Raw genomic sequence first — 17842 nt, 5'->3', positions numbered from 1 at the left:
TAACAATCCAACGGTCGGATCGTAGATGCACATAAATACCTATTAACATATCGTAGAGAATTTAGGCTCCAACGATCAACCTACGTCATCTAATTATCAAAACTGACTTCAAGACATTTAACATAGCCTTAAAATAGCATTGGCGGCCCCATGGCCACGCGCCGCCACGGGTGGCGGTCGGCTGCCCCGACTCGCCGGAAAATTCAACTATTTTTAAAAATTACCAAATTTTACAGAATTGAAGATCTCAATGAGTAGAGTAACTTTTATACCTGTGACCAAAGCCAATTTGGCTTGGAAACACCCCAATTTCATCAAAATCCGTACGAAACCCTTGAAATTGGGTGTCTTCGATCCGACTCCTAAACAACTCCGTTGCTCCCAAACTTGTTTGGGCTTTGTTCCTCGGGTTGAGGGAAGTGTAATGGTGGTGGAGATTGATATTCAAAATTTGCCAATTCGCCGAAGTGGTCCGTCGCACCCACCAGTGTGATTCCTGGTGATTTCGAGCCTAATCTATTCAGATTCAGGGTGTAAATAGTAAAGAGGGAGTAGTAGAGTACTTCCCAGGTGATGGCACGGCTTAAATCACCAGAATTTGGTCGGATGAGTCGTCGAAAACCCATCGGGTATCACCCACCCGCGGGTCAGGTTGCAATGGAAACGGGAGGGGATCCATGATCCCGTGCCTCTCACTTCTCTCTCCTTTCGTCCCTTCTCTTCCTCTCATTGGTCCAATCATCTCCTCCTTCTCTGGTTCGTCTGCCTCCCATCAGATAGGAGCTTCCTCCCCCGTAACATCTGCCTGTCATTTTAATCATTTTTTTTTCTGTCACACACACATACGCATACTCACACACACACCCCATGTCCTCCTAATTTAGCATACACTAATATAATATAATTAAAATAGTTATTTCTTCAAAATACTTTCGATTCGTAACTCCAAATTCACTTCTGCTTGCGCTTCCTCATTCATCTTGTTGAGTACTTCAAGAATACGCTAAAAGAATGTTTAGTACGTCTCACAACACGTTAGTCAATGAAAGTCAAAACCTTCGCCTATAGGGCATTTTCGTAAAATCACGTTTTTAAAACTTATTAAATTGAAAAATTAGGGACGGGCTGTCACATTCTGGATTGTATGCTATGAACACGTTCCACAATTGCATACTCATTATAGTTAAATTTACAAGTTTTATTTATGTTCGTTCTTTCTTCATAGTTCTCATGCATGTTAGTATGGCTTCATCACCTTCGGGTGTCGGTCAGCACGTGCCTACACTGATGTTTGGAAGATATCGGGGTTGGGCATGTCATTTAGAGTATTGTACCAGTATACGGTCGTAGGATGCAACTCACACGTGTATGATGATATTATTCAGCTTGTCCATATTACGAACATGTCATTCTACTTACACGAGTATGATAATGATGATGATGATTATATGAATATTGATTTCTTGATTGTTATTTATGTTTTGATATGCATACACTTACACATATTTAGAGTATTGTACCATTATACGGCCGTAGGACGCAACTCACATGTATATGATGATATTATTATTCAGCTTGTCCGTATTACGAACATGTCATTCTACTTACACGAGTATGATAATACTATTGAACTTGTCCATACTACATACATAACATTTAGCTTACATATGTATGATCCATAGCACGAACATGACATTCAACTTGCACATATATGATTCATATTCAGCTTGTCCGTACCACGAACATGACATTTAGCTTACACATCATGACTTATATTTAGCTTGACCATACTACTGACATGAAATTCAGCTTACACATGCATGATTCATGTTCAGCTTGTCCATACTACCAACGTGTCATTCATGTTACACGTATATGATTCATACTCATCTTGTCTATAATACAAACATGATATTCAGCTTACACTTGTATGTGTTATCTTACAATATATTCAACTTGTCCCTACCGTGGACATGTCTATTCAGCTTCTACTAGCTACGGCTATTGTATTGTTACATTTTCAACTCACACTAGTTACGCTTGTATATGGAATTGTATGCTATACTACTTGACTTAGTGGCATAGATCTTCTGACGTCGAGGTGATTTGTTACAGCTTTGATCAGTTCCTACTCAGTAGAACTAGTCCCTTATGTCATTTTTGTATGAACGTCTATTCCTTAATGGATGAGAAACCATGATTCCCTAACACCTTCATGTCTTCCCTTTTGTTTTTTGTTGTAACCTTATGCATGTAATGGATGATATACAATCCATTAGGTGTGGCCCTTTGGGGATGTTGTGTTGAAATAATTATAAAGTTTTCAGCAAGATTTTAAATTTGGACCTAAACCTATTTTCAAAGGAAATTCTGCCGAATTTATAAAGTTTTCAGCGAGATTTTGAATTTGGGCCTAAACCTATTTTCAAAGGAAATTTTGCCGAATTTTTAGTAGATTATTCGAAGCTATTTATTACACGTATTTGCACGCAAGTTATTGTTTCGTCCTCATTCAAGTGTCGACCAACCCATTTCGATTCGGGTTTCCATCTAGTTATCTAAATCCGGTGTGTTATAAGAAATCATATTTAATGATCCGGTGGCCTCCTCACATCGGATGATGAGTGTGTAATTAAGATCTAGAAGAAGGTTTGCAGTTTCTTGTAGTTCATAAGGGGCAATATGGGAAACCAAATAAAAACCAAAGGAAAAGTTAGTGACATATGGTTTAAACGCACTCATTCAAGGCTTTGACCATTGTTTTAGACATGTTAAGTATTCAAACTCAAATAATACCAAGTTGCATTAATTAATTTGGTGTGATTGTAAAATGGAAAATGCATTATTCGATTAGTTTTTCCATCAATTCAACTCACAAATCCAATTTCCCTAAACAGACCACTTTCTTTTTGTCCAAATGCTTTTGGTACATGCATTTCAATTTTCAAATGCAATGCAAGAATTATTCCTTTTTTTTTTTTTATGAATAAATACAAACATATCAATTCAACCATCTTACCATAATTAACCACCAAACATATCTTTCAATTACAATTATCAAAATTAATTAATTTCACTCATTTCTTTAAACATACAAAACATTATAATTCAACCTTACAGTGACGCTTGCAAAATCATCAAAGAGTGTATTTTTTAATTTTTTTTATATATAAAAAAGTTTACGCACATGTTTTTTATTTTATTGTCTATTTTTCTTTTTTCTTTTTTTTTTTTATGAAACATTGAAATTCTTATCGTTTTAGGTGTCGCGTTGGGATATATACCCATTTGGTGGAGTTTAAATCTTCTGCACATATTTTGTTTGTGACCTATGTCATTAATTGATACGTATTCAGTTTATTATAACAGAGTTAAGAAATGTTAAGTTTATGGATACATATCAATCAATGGTAGAGGCCACACAAAAAATGGATGCGGGAGATTTGAACACCTTTTCATAAACCCCTATCTTGTTTTCATTTACCAAAATACCCTTGAAGAAACTAAAGGAACCTCACAAGAGATCACTGCCCCCTCTGCAATGAAATTTTTTTTATTGTGATCGGAATACGGGTGGAACACCACCTATTTTTATGTAAGTGGTGAAAAATTTTACTTTTTAAGTTATTAACTTTTTAACACACATATTCAATCATTTATATAATGATAAATGATATACCATCTCGTGTGCTGATCATACTAAAAAATCTCTAACTTCTTGGTTACGGCAGGAACGCACAGTCACACATGACCGAGCCCAGTCCACGTCATCGGCGGTGGATCCCACGCTTCAAACTTTTTGGAAAACCCTAAATGCGCGACACATTCACACCAAATTCACTCCAAAATCAAACTCCAAATTACAGATCCCGCCTCGATGAAGCCCTGGCCTGAAATCGACGCTCCACATTCCGCCACGTGCACTCGTCTTTTCCATCCCTACCGTCCCTGCCAGTTCACACGGTCAGTTCCGCGGGCAGCAAGGAAATCATGTTGCACCGTCGGATCAACGATCCTAGCCCAACTGACGGTCAAGAAAGTGCCCAAAACGTCCTCGGGTAGATCTGGCCGCCTTTAAGAAGCGGCCCTCGTCCTCCTCTCGTTCCTCGCTCAGATTAGGGTGAAGTCCCACAAACCCTAACCTCTCTCTACGCAAACCTTCTTCGCCCCCTCTCTATATCCCAATTATTGGCGGCGCGTGTGGGTTACGTCGGGGCCGATTCATGGTGCCTGGTCTTTCACCTGCATTGAGAATCCCTAGCCGGAGCCCAACTGGAACCCTACCCGAAGCTTCGAACACCGTACAGCTATGGCGTCCGCCGTCTTAGCGAACCGGAACGAACCCAATTGGCCGCAGCAACCCAGAGGTGGAGGAGCCGGAGCCGGAGGAGGATTCATGGGGAAAGTTCCCTTTTCTTCTTCAAACACTAACCGTAACCCTAACCCTAAAAAGCGACAATTCCAAGCTCATCATCCCGATTTCAACGATGAGTCGCCGGCCGTCACTCAGACTGCATCAGATGACGCTTCGTCGATCAACCACCATCGGCGATCGAACACGAACGACGTAAATCTCGTTCACTCCCAATACGTCAGCTTCAACATCGCGAGCTATTCGGGAAAAGAGCTGGTTGAGCTCAAGAACCGCCTCCTCTTTGAGCTCGACCAGATTCGCGTTCTCAAGAACCGAATTGAAGCCGGCGACTTCAACCCTAAGTCGGCTCATAAGAAGCCGATCGGCAACAAGAAGATGGCTGGGTCGAAACGGCCCTTGCCGGTCGTTCACGGCAAGGAATCAAGTTCCAATTCCAAGAGGTCGCATTTGGAAAATGGGGATTTGATGAAGAATTGCGGGCAGGTATTATCCAAGCTGATGAAGCAGAAGTATGCCTGGATCTTCAACAAACCAGTTGATGTAGTTGCGTTGGGCCTTCACGATTACTACGACATCATCAAGAAACCGATGGATCTCGGCACCGTCAAAACCTATCTCGCCAAGGGTCTCTATCTAACGCCTTCTGATTTTGCAGCTGATGTGAGATTGACTTTCGAGAATGCCATGCGGTACAATCCCCAAGGCCACGAGGTCTACAATTTTGCCAATCAGCTTCGTTCGAGGTTCGAGGAGTTGTTTCAGCCTCTGATTGACAAACACGGGGATGAGTTCCGGTCCGAAAAGGGTTCTGATGAGGAATTGCAGGCGAGTTCCTGGAACCATGTTGAGCCCGAGAGGGTTTCAAGGAGGGAGACGCCTGTTCGGATAGAGAAGAAACCTGAGCCGGTTCGGCCTCCGCCAGTTCGATCGTCTCCCGTTCCAGCTCCTGTGAGCTCATCAAACCCGTCGTCGAATCCAGCATTGGCGCATTCTTCTCCTGTGAGGACGAGTTCACAGTTGAAGGGGTCGGGAGTGAAGCCATTGAAGCAGCCGAAGCCAAAGGCGAAGGACCCAAACAAGAGGAATATGAGTATGGAGGAGAAGCAAAAGTTGGGAATTGGGTTGCAGAGTTTGCCTCAGGAGAAGATGGAGCAGGTTGTGCAGATTATAAGGAAGAGGAATGGGCATTTGAAGCAGGATGGGGACGAGATTGAGCTTGACATTGAGGCCGTTGATACGGAGACCCTTTGGGAGCTTGATCGGCTTGTGACGAATTGGAAGAAGATGGTTAGCAAGATTAAGCGGCAAGCATTGATGGGTAACGCCAACAGCAACAGCAATAGCAACATTGCTTCAAACAGAGGGCACCGGGTAAGGGCCTGATTGAATGTTGAAGTAGCTTTACAATGGCATTGTATTCGTACTATGATTTTTCTTGCACGTTGTTTGCTTATTGAAATCGTGATCTTTTTTTACTGTTCTAGGAACAACCTGCTTGTGAGAAAGTTGAAGTTGCATCAACTGCGGAGCATAAGAGGTCGAAAAAAGGTGAAGCGGGAGATGAAGACGTGGACATTGGCGATGACATGCCAATGAGCAGCTTCCCACCAGTGGAGATTGAGAAAGATGTCGGTGGCCATGCTAGTAGTGATAGTTCAAGCAGCTCTGGTAGTTCGAGCAGTGGCTCCTCCTCATCAAGCGGTATAACCCAAAACTGAAATGGATTTAGATTTGGTGTAAATGAAGTTTTTGAATTAGAATGAAAAAAACAAAACAAAGAGATAGTGCTAAACGTCTTGTGGGGTGGGATGTTTGCAGATTCAGATTCTGGAAGTTCTTCAGGGAGTGACTCAGATGACGATAACGCTCAATCCTAGTCTGTGCATTCAGTTGCATTGGATTGAAAGACAGACATTGAAGAGCATGCTTTCCATGTGGGAAGGAGGGCCTTTAACTGTTTGGGTGGATCGCTTTATTGAGGTACGGTTTGCTGAAATTGCTTGTGTGTGAAATCATGACATTGTTGCTGCTGCTGATGATGGTTTGTGAAACGCGAGCTGAATGAATTGTATTGTTGGCTGTGTTGATGCAAGCAGGATTGGGAGTTGACGGATTCGGAACTACTGAGCAGAAGTGAAATGTGTGAGCTACGGGGTGGTGGTTGCTTGCATTGCGCAGTTGTGGGGGATTTGGAAGCAGAAGTAGTGGGAATTGGTAGTTTTGCTTGGAGGTGTAAAAACAAAGAAATCCGTGAAGAAAAAATTTGTTGTAGGAGGGAGGGAGGGAGAGAGAGAGAGAGAGAGAGAGAGAGAGAGAGAGGTGGTAAAAATTGTAGTGTAACAGGACTAGTAGTGGAAAGAAGGAAGAAGGAAGTGAGAAGAGAGAGAGATTTGAAACACTTTTTGTACACAATATTTTACAGAAAGAGAGTTAGTACATAATTTTCCCCATTTACGTTCTGCTTTTATTTGTTGTGCTCCTGTGCCTGCCTGCCTGCCTCTCTACTTTTTCTCCTGCTCTCCAAACAAAGAGATTCTACCATGTAGAAGAGGGAGATTGTAACTCAAGTTATTTGAACAGGACCGGTTAATCCTTCCAAATCAGATTTTTTGCGAGTTAAGTTGGAAAGTTTATTTTAGAGTCAAACACCCTGTGATGTGGGTGGTGCAGGTGACGTCATTAAATACCAATATAGGGTTGCTTTGAATATAATAATATGATATGATGGAATAAAAAGGACAAGTATTAGTGTTTGCAGTCCGGGACGCATGATAAGTTGCCAGACTTTCCATCTCTTTAAGCCTAAATTAACAGACTAGCCGACTGTCGGGAGGAAACTGACCGTTTAACTTATATAATTAAATTAAATTATAAAATTGTTATTAAATAATAAAATTGTTATTGGCATTTCAAAATTTTTATTATTTTTAAAAAAATTTATATTTAAAAGAAAAAAAAATACCAAATAAAATTGTTAAAGTGTCAATAACAGTTTACTTAAATTAAACGAGTGTTAGAGAGGGTAAAGTGAGTGATTTTTTGAAAAAAGATTGATCTGCTTGTTGTGTAGTGCATCTGCTGCCTGCCAAAAATCAAATGGAAAATGCCGGGCAGCTTCTATTAAAGTTGATATTCCAAATACCATATTCCCCAACAAAGTTAAATTAAAAACTGAAAAAGTGGGTATGATATGATCATATGACTAGTCTACCTGTGGCTGTAAAGCCTTTGGCTTTGTTTGATACCTTAATAGTAAACATCCACGTGTCACTTGGTAGTTAACCTCGAGCGCCAGGGCAACTGATCCTAGCATATCTCGATATGGACTTACCAAACCAAGGCAGATGAAATTGTCGGGATGATAAGATTCCTAAGACATGAGAAACTCAGAACAGTGGTTCCACCAAGTCTTGTTGATTCAGTTTTATGCTGTTGTTGACCTCAATTTCAGGTCATTTTTTGGACTTGGGAAAAGTGTCTCCATCTGGTGTTGTATGGAACAGAGGAAAATGAATTCTAAACTTTACGAAATGTCAAAATCCTGTTTGCTTTTCAAATGGTCCCAATCTGTTTATTTCATAGTCTTCAAATCCAAAATGCAGCCCCCAAAACAGAAAACGTCATCACTCCAAACGTGACGTGCATAAAATAGACCCACCAGCCCAGCACTTCATGCAGCATACACTTGAAAAAAAAATACTTATGAACTAGTACAGTACAAGAGAAGTTGGGGAATTCAAGCACCGCAAGGTTCTTCGGTATAAAAATAAGTGAAATCTGAGTATTCGAAGTACATAATTCTCTGCTATCGCCTAAACTCTTCCCGTCCGAAAAAACTATTCGTAAAAAGAAGTAAAAGAACTACTAAACGAAATCGTACTAAAACTAAAAAAATGTTTGAACAACTGAAAGTTCTTTCAAGTTATAATACGTACCTACCTCAAGAAAGTGATGTCCAAGAGCATCAGCTGAACCTTGGGCCAAAAGTCAAAAATAGTGATTGATATTACCACAAACTGCTTCCGAGTATTGTTGTTTGGGGACTGAAAGAAGCTTCCCTTAACATAAATACGAAACATAATTCATTCATGAGCTCAGCAAGTTTCACTCATGTACTACCGTCTTCATTTTAGTAAATTGGGCACCGAGTTGCGATTCACACTTGGCATGAGCATCTGGGGATAAATTTTTGAGGAAAGACTTGGTCAGCTTAAGGGTTGTTATCATCTGAAGAATCCTGCTACAAAACTTCCGCGCTTCAGCCTGCCTCGACTGTTTTTCTGATTTGTTTGTCAGCAATTGTTCTATCAGACGACAGAGTTTCTCCAGATGGCTTTTCATAATATTCTTCAGCGCTTCCTGGCTACTTCCATCAGTAGAGCCCAGGGACTTCAATATTTCACTCACCAAATCAAGTGCTTCTACTCGCCGAAAATCTGACTTTGAAGTGCCACATTTCTCCAAAAGGAAGCCAAAGAGATGGTGCCCTACCCATGGCCTTCTTCTAAATATTTCTTTCAAAAATCCAGATTTGATTTGAGATTTTTTACTATTGAAATACTCTACTAGAACTCCCTGGAAAATATCAAAAACCCTCTGCAGCTCAGACTCTGGAAAATTTCTTGCTTCAACAATCTTCAGAATCCAGAAAGTGGAGCTCTGTGCAAGGCTAGTAATCATTTTGTGTCGGTTCCACGAGGCTGACTGTTTCTTCTTGGACAGGTTGGTTGTGGATTTCTTTCTCTTAATTGGTTTTGAGGCCAACTTCAAATTCTTTTGCAGCAAAGATTCTAAAGTAGATAATTGCACATCTTCACCCTTCGGATAGTCCTTTGCTTTAAATATTTTCTTTTGCAGTATCCCCCATACACGCTGTCCTAGCTGTTCGCTACTTTCTGCACTGGGTGGGTCAATAAATGTCCGAGCTAAGTTTGAGTACACCAACAAAACCTGCGGCTTTCCTGTTTAATTGAGTCAACCATGCCCACAAATACAAAAGGGAAAAGTTAGAATACAAAATGAAAAAAGTTCCAAGGGATATTTTTTTAGATGGAAGAAATATATTTTTAAATTCGTGCTTGCAAAACTTGTTGTACGCCATTTTGTATCTCAGCTAATTTGAATACAACACACTTGCCTGGATTTTCATGTAGGTAAATTTCTAGCAATGAAAGAACACGAAGCTTAAACAGCATGAGTTGGTGATGGGCGGTGTCACCCCCAGCTAGATTCTTTCGCTCTTTGAAGATCTGGGTAAGGTAAGTATCCATTCGAAACATTGCATCATCATCCATTCCTCCATCAGAATCATCCGAAGCTTCAGGACTTTCTTTGCCAACTGCCTCAAATGCATCAACAGCCTCAGAGTCAGCCTCGGAGTCATCTGGCTGTTCATCACTGTCACCAGTTTCACCTGTCTCAGCTTTATCAATTCCCTCATCTTCTTCAATGTTAAGAAAATCTTCATCATCTTCTTCATCGTCAAAAATGTCGTCACTATCAGCATCTTGATGTCTAGCAGGTTTCAAATTCTTCCTAATGACCCTCAAAATCCGCAACAGACTATCATCCGTGATATCATCACAGAAGTATTTAAATACCTACAAGACATGGACTCCAGATAATTAGTCACATAAATTTTAACTTCATTTAGGTTTTGCTTTAAACGTCCACACGTGCACGCGCGTGCACATGTACATGCAGATACAGGGAGATTTCTAAATATATATGCATTGCAGTATTCCAGTTCATCAATCTGGTATGTAATAATGTAACTCCAGCATGAAATATATTACTCTAGCATCAGAAGAGATAATTCAACACCCCAACTAATCAAATTACAGAATTAGAAAGAATAATTCCAGTAAAGTATCAGCGAAAGCATATGATTATCATTCAGATATAAATTGTCCGACTACATAAATAAAATTCCTAACATTCCAACATAGCATATCTGTACAATCATTCAAGTATGCACAAGAACATTCACCACACCTGCTCGATTGCTGTTCGCATGGGAGCTGATGACTGTGGCAGCAAAGAAAGCAATGTATCCACAAGAACATCCATCACGGCAGGTGCACCATCATCATCCAAGTCATCTTCTCCAGGGGAATCAAGAAGATCAGCAACAGGAAAAGCTTTCTTACAACATATAATAAGCTCGGAGACTGCTTCTAAGTATTCCTTTGGTCGAAGGAGCATTTGCAAAAGCAGCTGGATGAGCAAGTATCTTAGTGCATGCAACCTATTTGCATCACCACTAAGCCAACAATTCCTTTCCTGCAATTGAAGCATTCAAGAAGCTTCATGTCATGCCAAAGAACATGGAAAGGACAGTACAACCAAGAAACTGAAAGAATAAAAGAGAAAATCTTAAACTTGAGTTCAAAGTAGTTCTACTGAAGATGGCCTAGAAGGCAGGACCACACCATTTATAAGACCCCTGAATAAGGCATCAATAGAATCAAACCTATCTTGAGTTGGGTGAAAACAACGAGAAAAATGGCCTTTACCAGGAAATAACGCATCAGAAACACCATCCCCTAATTTTAAACCTCACTGATTTCATGTTTTATGACATATTGTGGTCATATCCAACTTATTACAATCTAAAATTTGAAACCCACGTTGAGATCAAAAATAAATTAAGTTGATCAGATGCATAATTACATGGAGTGAAGCCTCTTTCGAGAAAGTACCTCACCAATAATTACGTGGAACTGAAAACGGTAAAAGAAAGTACCTCTTTTGCGAGTGAAGTTTCCATTGCTTGCAATTTTTTCAAAGTGTTTTCTTCCTCAATTTCCAGAGGCTGAAAATAAGAGACGGAAGGAATACTGCACAAAGTGCAAAGAAAGCGCATAAAGTATGAGCCAAGGTCAATTTGCTCTATGCAATTTGGCAAAGGACGTGGCCCCTCTCCTTTCTGAGAGTTTGCGAACAGTAACTGAAGCTGCTCGATACACATCCTGCAAAGGGCACTTGAGGTGGCAGCTTTTGGCCACCTAAATGTCTCTTGTAATTCAAGGGATGTTACTTCAGACCCAAGGGATGCGGTGAACAATCCCTGAACTGCTAGAAACTTCAAAATTCCTTTTTGGACCCTAAACTTTGCTTCAGGATCCAGTTTCAAATTTTTCAATATACTAGGGAGGGATTCCACAATCCATGTTTTCAAAAAATCAGAATTTCCCATGGTTCCAACGGAATCCTTGTCTTCAACAGAACCTATCTCTGAATTGTCATCTGTCGTTTGACTCTGATCTGAAGGTTCCTCGGTAGCATGTTTTTCATCCAGAAACATGTTCAACAGGTTCTGAATGAACAGCATGCAACCAGATTCTGTTCTGAAATCTGACATCAAATCCTTAACTGTCTTTGTTCGTGTAATGCAATCAAATTTTCCATTGCTATGTTTCTGTAAAGCCACAATGACAGAAACCCTTCTCACATCATCATCCCCAACCCAATCAGTTAATGTTTTAAGAAAATGTTGCACAACTTTATAGAGCCAAGAATCCTTTGTAGAAAGTATATCAATCATGCACTGAACAATTTTGTAAGACAGACTAATCGGAATAAAAGATGCAGGCAACTTTGGTAGAAGAAGAAGCAGAACATCAAAGGCCAAGTGTTTGCGGTCATGAGATGATGGTAGAAGTGATCCCTCAATGACCACCTCGCAGAAGCACTGGAAATTCTTTGCAATTTCTTCATCAGAAGAGCTAGACTTGCGATTCTTTTTAGGCCTCTTCAAGGAATTTGAAACAGAAATTGCATCTTCAGCCTGCAAAGCTCTATCAGGTAAAAGCATGTTTACCAGAACAGGCCACACATTGTGAACACGAGGCTGACAAAAGGTGGATTCCTGTCATATTCCACACAAACAAAAAAGTTCAGGAATGGTTTTGTGAAGAGTTATAGTTTCCACCATAGTGAAGTGTACATCACCCATAAAAATATGCACACCCATACACAAATGGAACACAGCAACACAAACCCACACACTTGGCGCACAGAAACACAAACACACACTACCTTCAAGCAGTTAGCAAGAGAAGACAGATGGTCAGCAGAAAACAGTTTGTTGGGGCTGAATGGGACTGGTAAAAGGTTCCCAAAACTTGAACTTTCAACAAGAGTTTTTTCTCTGATTTTCAGAGCCAGAAGCAATGCATCAGGATTTCCAACTTGAATAGCTCCTTCAAACCACTCATTAAGTCCTGGGGCCTCTAGCATGTGGTTCAGCAAGGCCTCCAAGTGCAACTGCAAACAAAGAATACACAGAAGTAAATGTATTACGACATGACGATGACAAGGACCTATGTATTCACATCCAAAAGAATCCGGTTAAAAAAAGAAAGAAGGAGCTAAAACAAAGCAGTGGAAACAGAAGCAAGAACCCTCTATCTCTACTCATAGACAGATTCCAAAAGCGGAAACGCACAACCCCTCAAAATAATGGCATACCGTAAGTACAAGAACCATTCACCAAAGTGTTGCATACAAAGACATATTTTCTCACTATATCCCCACCCCTTCAACTTCAGGCTGGATTCTTTCCAAGGAACCATGGGACTAACTATTATAGACTGCTCTTATAATATATTTGAATGAAAAATGCTTTTCTTTTCCTTCTAGTTCTATATCTTTTAACGACTTGAGCTTGACTAGAACTACAAGCATAAAAGTCCTATTAGAGGGCAAAGAAAAGAGATCCGCAATCAAGCTGTAAAACGTAGACTTCAAAGCATAGAACCACACCAGTTGAAACCAGCGCTGCAGCCTACCGATGTTGTCTAAAAGCTGCAAAGTTAACCAGTTCTTATACGCCAATGCATGATTTATAGTCAAGTACCAAAATTAGGAACGAAATTGTCTTACAAAATTTGTACAAAGGAAGGCTGTATTTAGAAACACATAATCACAGTTAATCTATCTATTGTGGATATTCAGTGAAACACTGTAGAATACATTATTGAATAATGCAACTAACATATAAAGTCTACAATGTGAGTGAAATAAATTTATCAGGATAACCTTCGCTAAATGAAAGCAATGATGAAAAGAAATAAAATGACACAAGTTTACTTGCTTTTTCCGTCTTCTAAAATAAATTGGATATGGACTATGACAAAACAGGACAACAATCTATGAACAGTGGTCTGTACCATAAACGACATGGCACTTGGCGAAATGCCCAAGTCCTAGAGAAATTAATCGACATGGAAAGCTTCTGCAACTCATGACCAAATCAAGGGCCATTTGAATTTAACGTACATTTAACATCTAGAATAAGACAATTTAATAAAAACCCAGCCTACTGTAATACAGAGGCATAAACAATTGGAAAGCTAAGACAAGGTCGAGAATTTTGGCAAATTTTAACGCCACCTAGTCTGTGCTGATAAATAAAATCTGAATAGTTGATGAAAAGTTATTTGCAGATCAACTATATTCATGGATAGGAGCTGACAAATACTAACACAGTCCAATGACATAACATACTAAGTTTATACAGCCAGTCTTATATATTACGGCTTATTCAATGAGTTAATACTTAATAATTAGTAAATTTCAGAACAATCGTGTAGCAACCTTATATTGATTGGAACTGAATTTAGCGGCATAGATCGCTGAAATCATAATCGTTACCTGACTAGGCATAAAGATTATATATTTTCCACCTGCAAACCAATATTTCGTTTATCAGGAAACTTTACCTTCTCAATCAAGTCTACAATAACCGAAACAACAGGCTCCTGCAAGTATCGCTTTTTTGATGCAAGGGCAATGAGAAGACTAGTGAATTCCTCTATGAGAGGAGTATTTCTATCAGAAACCCACTCCTCAGCTAGTCTTCCTGATCGGGCAATAGCTCCATAGGCAAATAAGCGACCCAAAAGATGATCCCTTTGTTCCTGCAATGCAACGAGGAAGCAACTAACTAAACTTTCTAGGGAAAATACAGAAAAATGGAATCAAAGAATTCTTTGAAATATAAAGCAAAGGTTTTGCCTACCTGACCCTTCATTGATGAAGAAACCTCTAAGAAATCAACAATGAGTTTCAACAATGACTTCACCTTGATGCTGGGGATTGTACTTACTAAAATAGTTAAACCTAATGCAAACCCTTGTCTTGCACACTGGAAAAGAAATACAGTACATATAACAAAAGTTAGCCAAACAAGTTGCACTACATTAGCTTCTCAAGTTTATTTCAGCAAGATCAAACTGTTTATAAACCCATAATACATGCATTAGTGTAAGCACAGGATATTCGAAGGTTTTCAAGTTAATATCAGAACACACTAACTCATGCCAAATTCTCGATGAATTACATTCAACAAAATTTATTAATGTAAGTAGAATTTCAGTAAGATGTCGCGCACACTCTAAATTGCCATACCACAACTGACATAATCAAAATTTTCAAACTCTCAAATATTGTCTCTAACCATGAAACAGGTCAAACTGATAACTATATTATAATAATCTGCACAACTGACAGATTGAAAAGCAAATTACCCTGTATAGATTTTAACAAAAAAGCACTACAACCCACAAAATTGAACTCAACACATTAACATATGCTTCTCCAAAACTTTATTGCACATTGTACAGGTCCAAAAATGAATTACAAAACATCCTTTATGTACCCCAAAACCAAGCCTCTTGTATGCAAGTGCAAGCTTTCAACAATGAACTTGGATGAGATTCACGATAGAAAAACAAAGATACTTCTGGTTGCTTGTAGTGAGACATAATGAACCTTTTACCACAAAATCTAAGTTGAAGAACGACGGCTTCAAAAGAAAGAAACAGTTTACATTCGAAAGAGTATTAAATCAGATAATAAACCACAGCCTATAACAAAGGTCAAACAATGACTAATGTAAGTATACCAAAGCTCCAAAAGCTTAGATTCCTGCAAGAATTGCATACAAATATGTCCCACATTACACTCTTAAAAGCAACAACATTAAATCAAGTAGCATTCAATTCAGGATAGCCTAAACTTAAAACCATAATCATGACACACAAAAATTCAAAAACACGAATACCATGCAACAATCACATAACAAATAAGACAAAATAATGGGGGAAAATGAAAACCTCTCTTGATGAAGAAACACCGCGAATGAGCCTCCGCACGGCATATCTCAAGGAAGGCGCACAACCATTCAACCCATCATCCTTCTCGGCTTCCATCTTCACTCCACCTTCAACCAACTCCTTATTCTCAAGCCCATCATAAGCTCTCTGCACCGCCACCAACTCCATAGCCAAAGCCTCCGCCGCAGCTTCTCTAACAGACCCATCACCCGAAGCCAAGTCCTTAAACACACCCACATGGAACTCCGGAAGAATCCCGCTCGTCGAAGACGAAGCGAGCTCCTCAGTTGTCAATTGAACCTCCACTGTTTTAGGTTCTTTGGGTTTGGTCTCCTCAGTGTGGAGGCGCCTCACTTTGTCCAAAGATTTTCTTTTCTTTTGTCTCTCCATGGGTTTGACGGCGGTGGTAGCGGCAGAAGAAGAAGGGGCAGAAGCTTCTGCTGTCTCCTGCTTTGTTTTGCCCTTCTTCGATTTCTTCAGATTACTGAAGCCGCCGTCGTCAAAGACGGCATCAGCCGCAGCGTCCATGGAAGTGGAGCTTCTCTTTTTACTGCCCATCTGAATCAAAATTCGATCGGAGCTTAGGGTTGTGGAAATTTGGGAGGCAATGGGAGAATGAATGAAAGAGGCTGCTGAGAAGGGAAGAGCCGAAGAGAAAGAAGGGTTTAGGTTTGGGGGTTTAGGTTGGACAGGAGAGGCGCTGCTACTCTAGTACGGAGGTCATTTTGTGGGGGATTAAATGCGTGTTTAAGAAGAGCCACACGATGGATCTTGACGGCTGACGTGTTATGTTGGCTTATTTTAGATCTTTTGACATAAGCACTATTCTAAAAATTCTCACACAAACTCTAAGCGGCTGGTTACCATTTCGATTAATTTTTAAATGTTATTGAGAAGAATCTCACATTGATGGGAAGAGAGACTTTGCATGGGCTTATAAATAAGTTGGGCTATTCCCTATATTGTCAGTTGATTTTATTGTAGAATCTCAACTTTTTTTTTTCTTTAAATGTTTGAAAATTAAGAAAGAATGTCTAGACCGGCCTAGGCACCTGCCTAGATCGCGTCTCTCACTTAAACAGAAAATATATAACTTTTCTTTTGTATTTTATGTTTTCAATTAATTAGAAGAGATTTGTTCAATACTTAAATAAATACTCATTATATGCTTATTCGTAATGTTTTCAACATGTTTTAATATTTTCTAATCTATATGTATTCTATTTTATAATTTATATATCTCAATACAATTATGTATTTTCTAAGTATGAGTAGACATTTATTTATATGTTATATAATAAATTTAATTAAAATTTAAAAAAAAACTGCATAGGCCTCGCCTAGACGCCTATACAAGACCGCTACCCGCCTGTTGCCGCCGACTAGCGTCTCACACCTTTTAGAACCTTGAAAATGACGGCCTAAATAGAAACAACTCACCCTAAGTCAAACTAATTCAAGACGACCCATATAATCAGTTCAACTCAAGTCAATCTTATGTATCAAACATGGGTATACCCACATTAGCTATAGCGGAAGTATTCTCTTTATGACCCAAATTTGAGTTCGAGTTCAAATCACCCTACATGTATTTTAGGGCTGGTTTGGTATTGCTGTACTTTGAAAAAAAGCTGCTGTGAGAATAAGCGGCTGTGCTGTGAGAATAAGCGGCTGTGAAATAAATCAGCAGAGTGTTTGGTAAACTTTTTTGTAAAAGTGCTTTTGGAAAAAAAAAGCAGTCTGATAGTGGATCTTTTCATTAAAGGAGCACTGTAGTTCTTGTGCTTTGAAAAAAAGCCAGTTTTCTAAAGCTACAAATTGCAGCTTCAGCTTTTTCCTTTGATTTCAGCTTATTCTCACAGCAGCTTCCAAAATAAGCCCTTTTTTTTAAGTTTACCAAACACCAAAAACACTCCCAGCTTTTTTTCATAGGAGCTTTTTTTTAAATCACCTCAACCCCAAACTGGGGCTTAGAGTTGTTTGAAGAACAATATCCTGAAGAAAATGTTAAAAGTTTTCCCTTAAAGGTTAGATGTTTTCTTAAAATAGTGTGTTTTCATATGTATTTAAATTCGAATTTTGCATTTTGCTCACCAGTGTCATCATTCATTTGATGAATGTCTGTAACTAGTGGAGGACGTCTGCCCAAGACCCACATTTCAAGTCTTGTATCCTATCATGGAAACTCAGCTATTAATGTCATCTGGCCCAGTTGCCCCAACTGGATTTTACCACGGCAAGAAGAGGAAGAGAACTCAAAACTAGCTACTAGGATAGGAACAGACGATAGAGAGAAAAAGATAAAAAGGCATGGTCAAGCACTGATGAGCACATTGAACTATTCATA

The 17842-nt window shown here is 39.4% G+C and overlaps 2 protein-coding genes across 3 annotated transcripts; one reads left to right on the top strand and one right to left on the bottom strand.

The window, feature by feature from the left end:
• The first annotated feature begins 4099 nt into the window (after nucleotides 1–4099).
• Nucleotides 4100–6829, top strand: LOC126585480 (transcription factor GTE7-like). Of its 2 annotated transcripts, XR_007610519.1 has the most exons (4): nucleotides 4100–5746; nucleotides 5860–6076; nucleotides 6194–6355; nucleotides 6472–6829. XR_007610519.1 is itself a non-coding variant. In XM_050249925.1 (3 exons), the coding sequence occupies exons 1-3, from the start codon at nucleotides 4310–4312 to the stop codon at nucleotides 6250–6252; spliced, it is 1713 nt and encodes a 570-aa protein (XP_050105882.1). In that variant the 5' UTR covers nucleotides 4100–4309; the 3' UTR covers nucleotides 6253–6829. The 2 variants fall into 2 exon arrangements, 1 of the variants encoding a protein (XP_050105882.1); XM_050249925.1 differs by having other exon boundaries at nucleotides 6194–6829.
• A 1273-nt stretch (nucleotides 6830–8102) lies between these two features.
• On the bottom strand, nucleotides 8103–16205 carry LOC126585476 (rDNA transcriptional regulator pol5-like). The gene is made up of 8 exons (XM_050249922.1): nucleotides 15496–16205; nucleotides 14400–14525; nucleotides 14101–14298; nucleotides 12416–12643; nucleotides 11121–12245; nucleotides 10370–10657; nucleotides 9513–9975; nucleotides 8103–9336 (listed from the first exon to the last, which is right to left on the bottom strand). Exons 1-8 carry the CDS (start codon nucleotides 16051–16053, stop codon nucleotides 8480–8482), a joined length of 3843 nt encoding a protein of 1280 aa, XP_050105879.1. The 5' UTR covers nucleotides 16054–16205; the 3' UTR covers nucleotides 8103–8479.
• Nucleotides 16206–17842: the final 1637 nt, after the last annotated feature.

This window comes from Malus sylvestris, chromosome 10 (genome assembly GCF_916048215.2).
Source record: "Malus sylvestris chromosome 10, drMalSylv7.2, whole genome shotgun sequence".
NCBI classification, from domain to species: domain Eukaryota; kingdom Viridiplantae; phylum Streptophyta; class Magnoliopsida; order Rosales; family Rosaceae; genus Malus; species Malus sylvestris.
This window is presented reverse-complemented; position numbering and strand designations above follow the sequence as displayed.

Excerpts from the sequence above, each read along its gene's own strand:
- LOC126585476 (XM_050249922.1), bottom strand. The coding sequence starts at position 16,053 with ATGGGCAGTAAAAAGAGAAGCTCCACTTCCATGGACGCTGCGGCTGAT. Across the intron at positions 10,658-11,120 it reads AAACTTCACTCGCAAAAGAG|GAAAGGAATTGTTGGCTTAG; the intron begins GTACTTTCTTTT and ends CTTCAATTGCAG. Across the intron at positions 9,976-10,369 it reads TGCGAACAGCAATCGAGCAG|GTATTTAAATACTTCTGTGA; the intron begins GTGTGGTGAATG and ends CATGTCTTGTAG.
- LOC126585480 (XM_050249925.1), top strand. The coding sequence starts at position 4,310 with ATGGCGTCCGCCGTCTTAGCGAACCGGAACGAACCCAATTGGCCGCAG. Across the intron at positions 5,747-5,859 it reads CTTCAAACAGAGGGCACCGG|GAACAACCTGCTTGTGAGAA; the intron begins GTAAGGGCCTGA and ends TTACTGTTCTAG. Across the intron at positions 6,077-6,193 it reads TGGCTCCTCCTCATCAAGCG|ATTCAGATTCTGGAAGTTCT; the intron begins GTATAACCCAAA and ends GGATGTTTGCAG.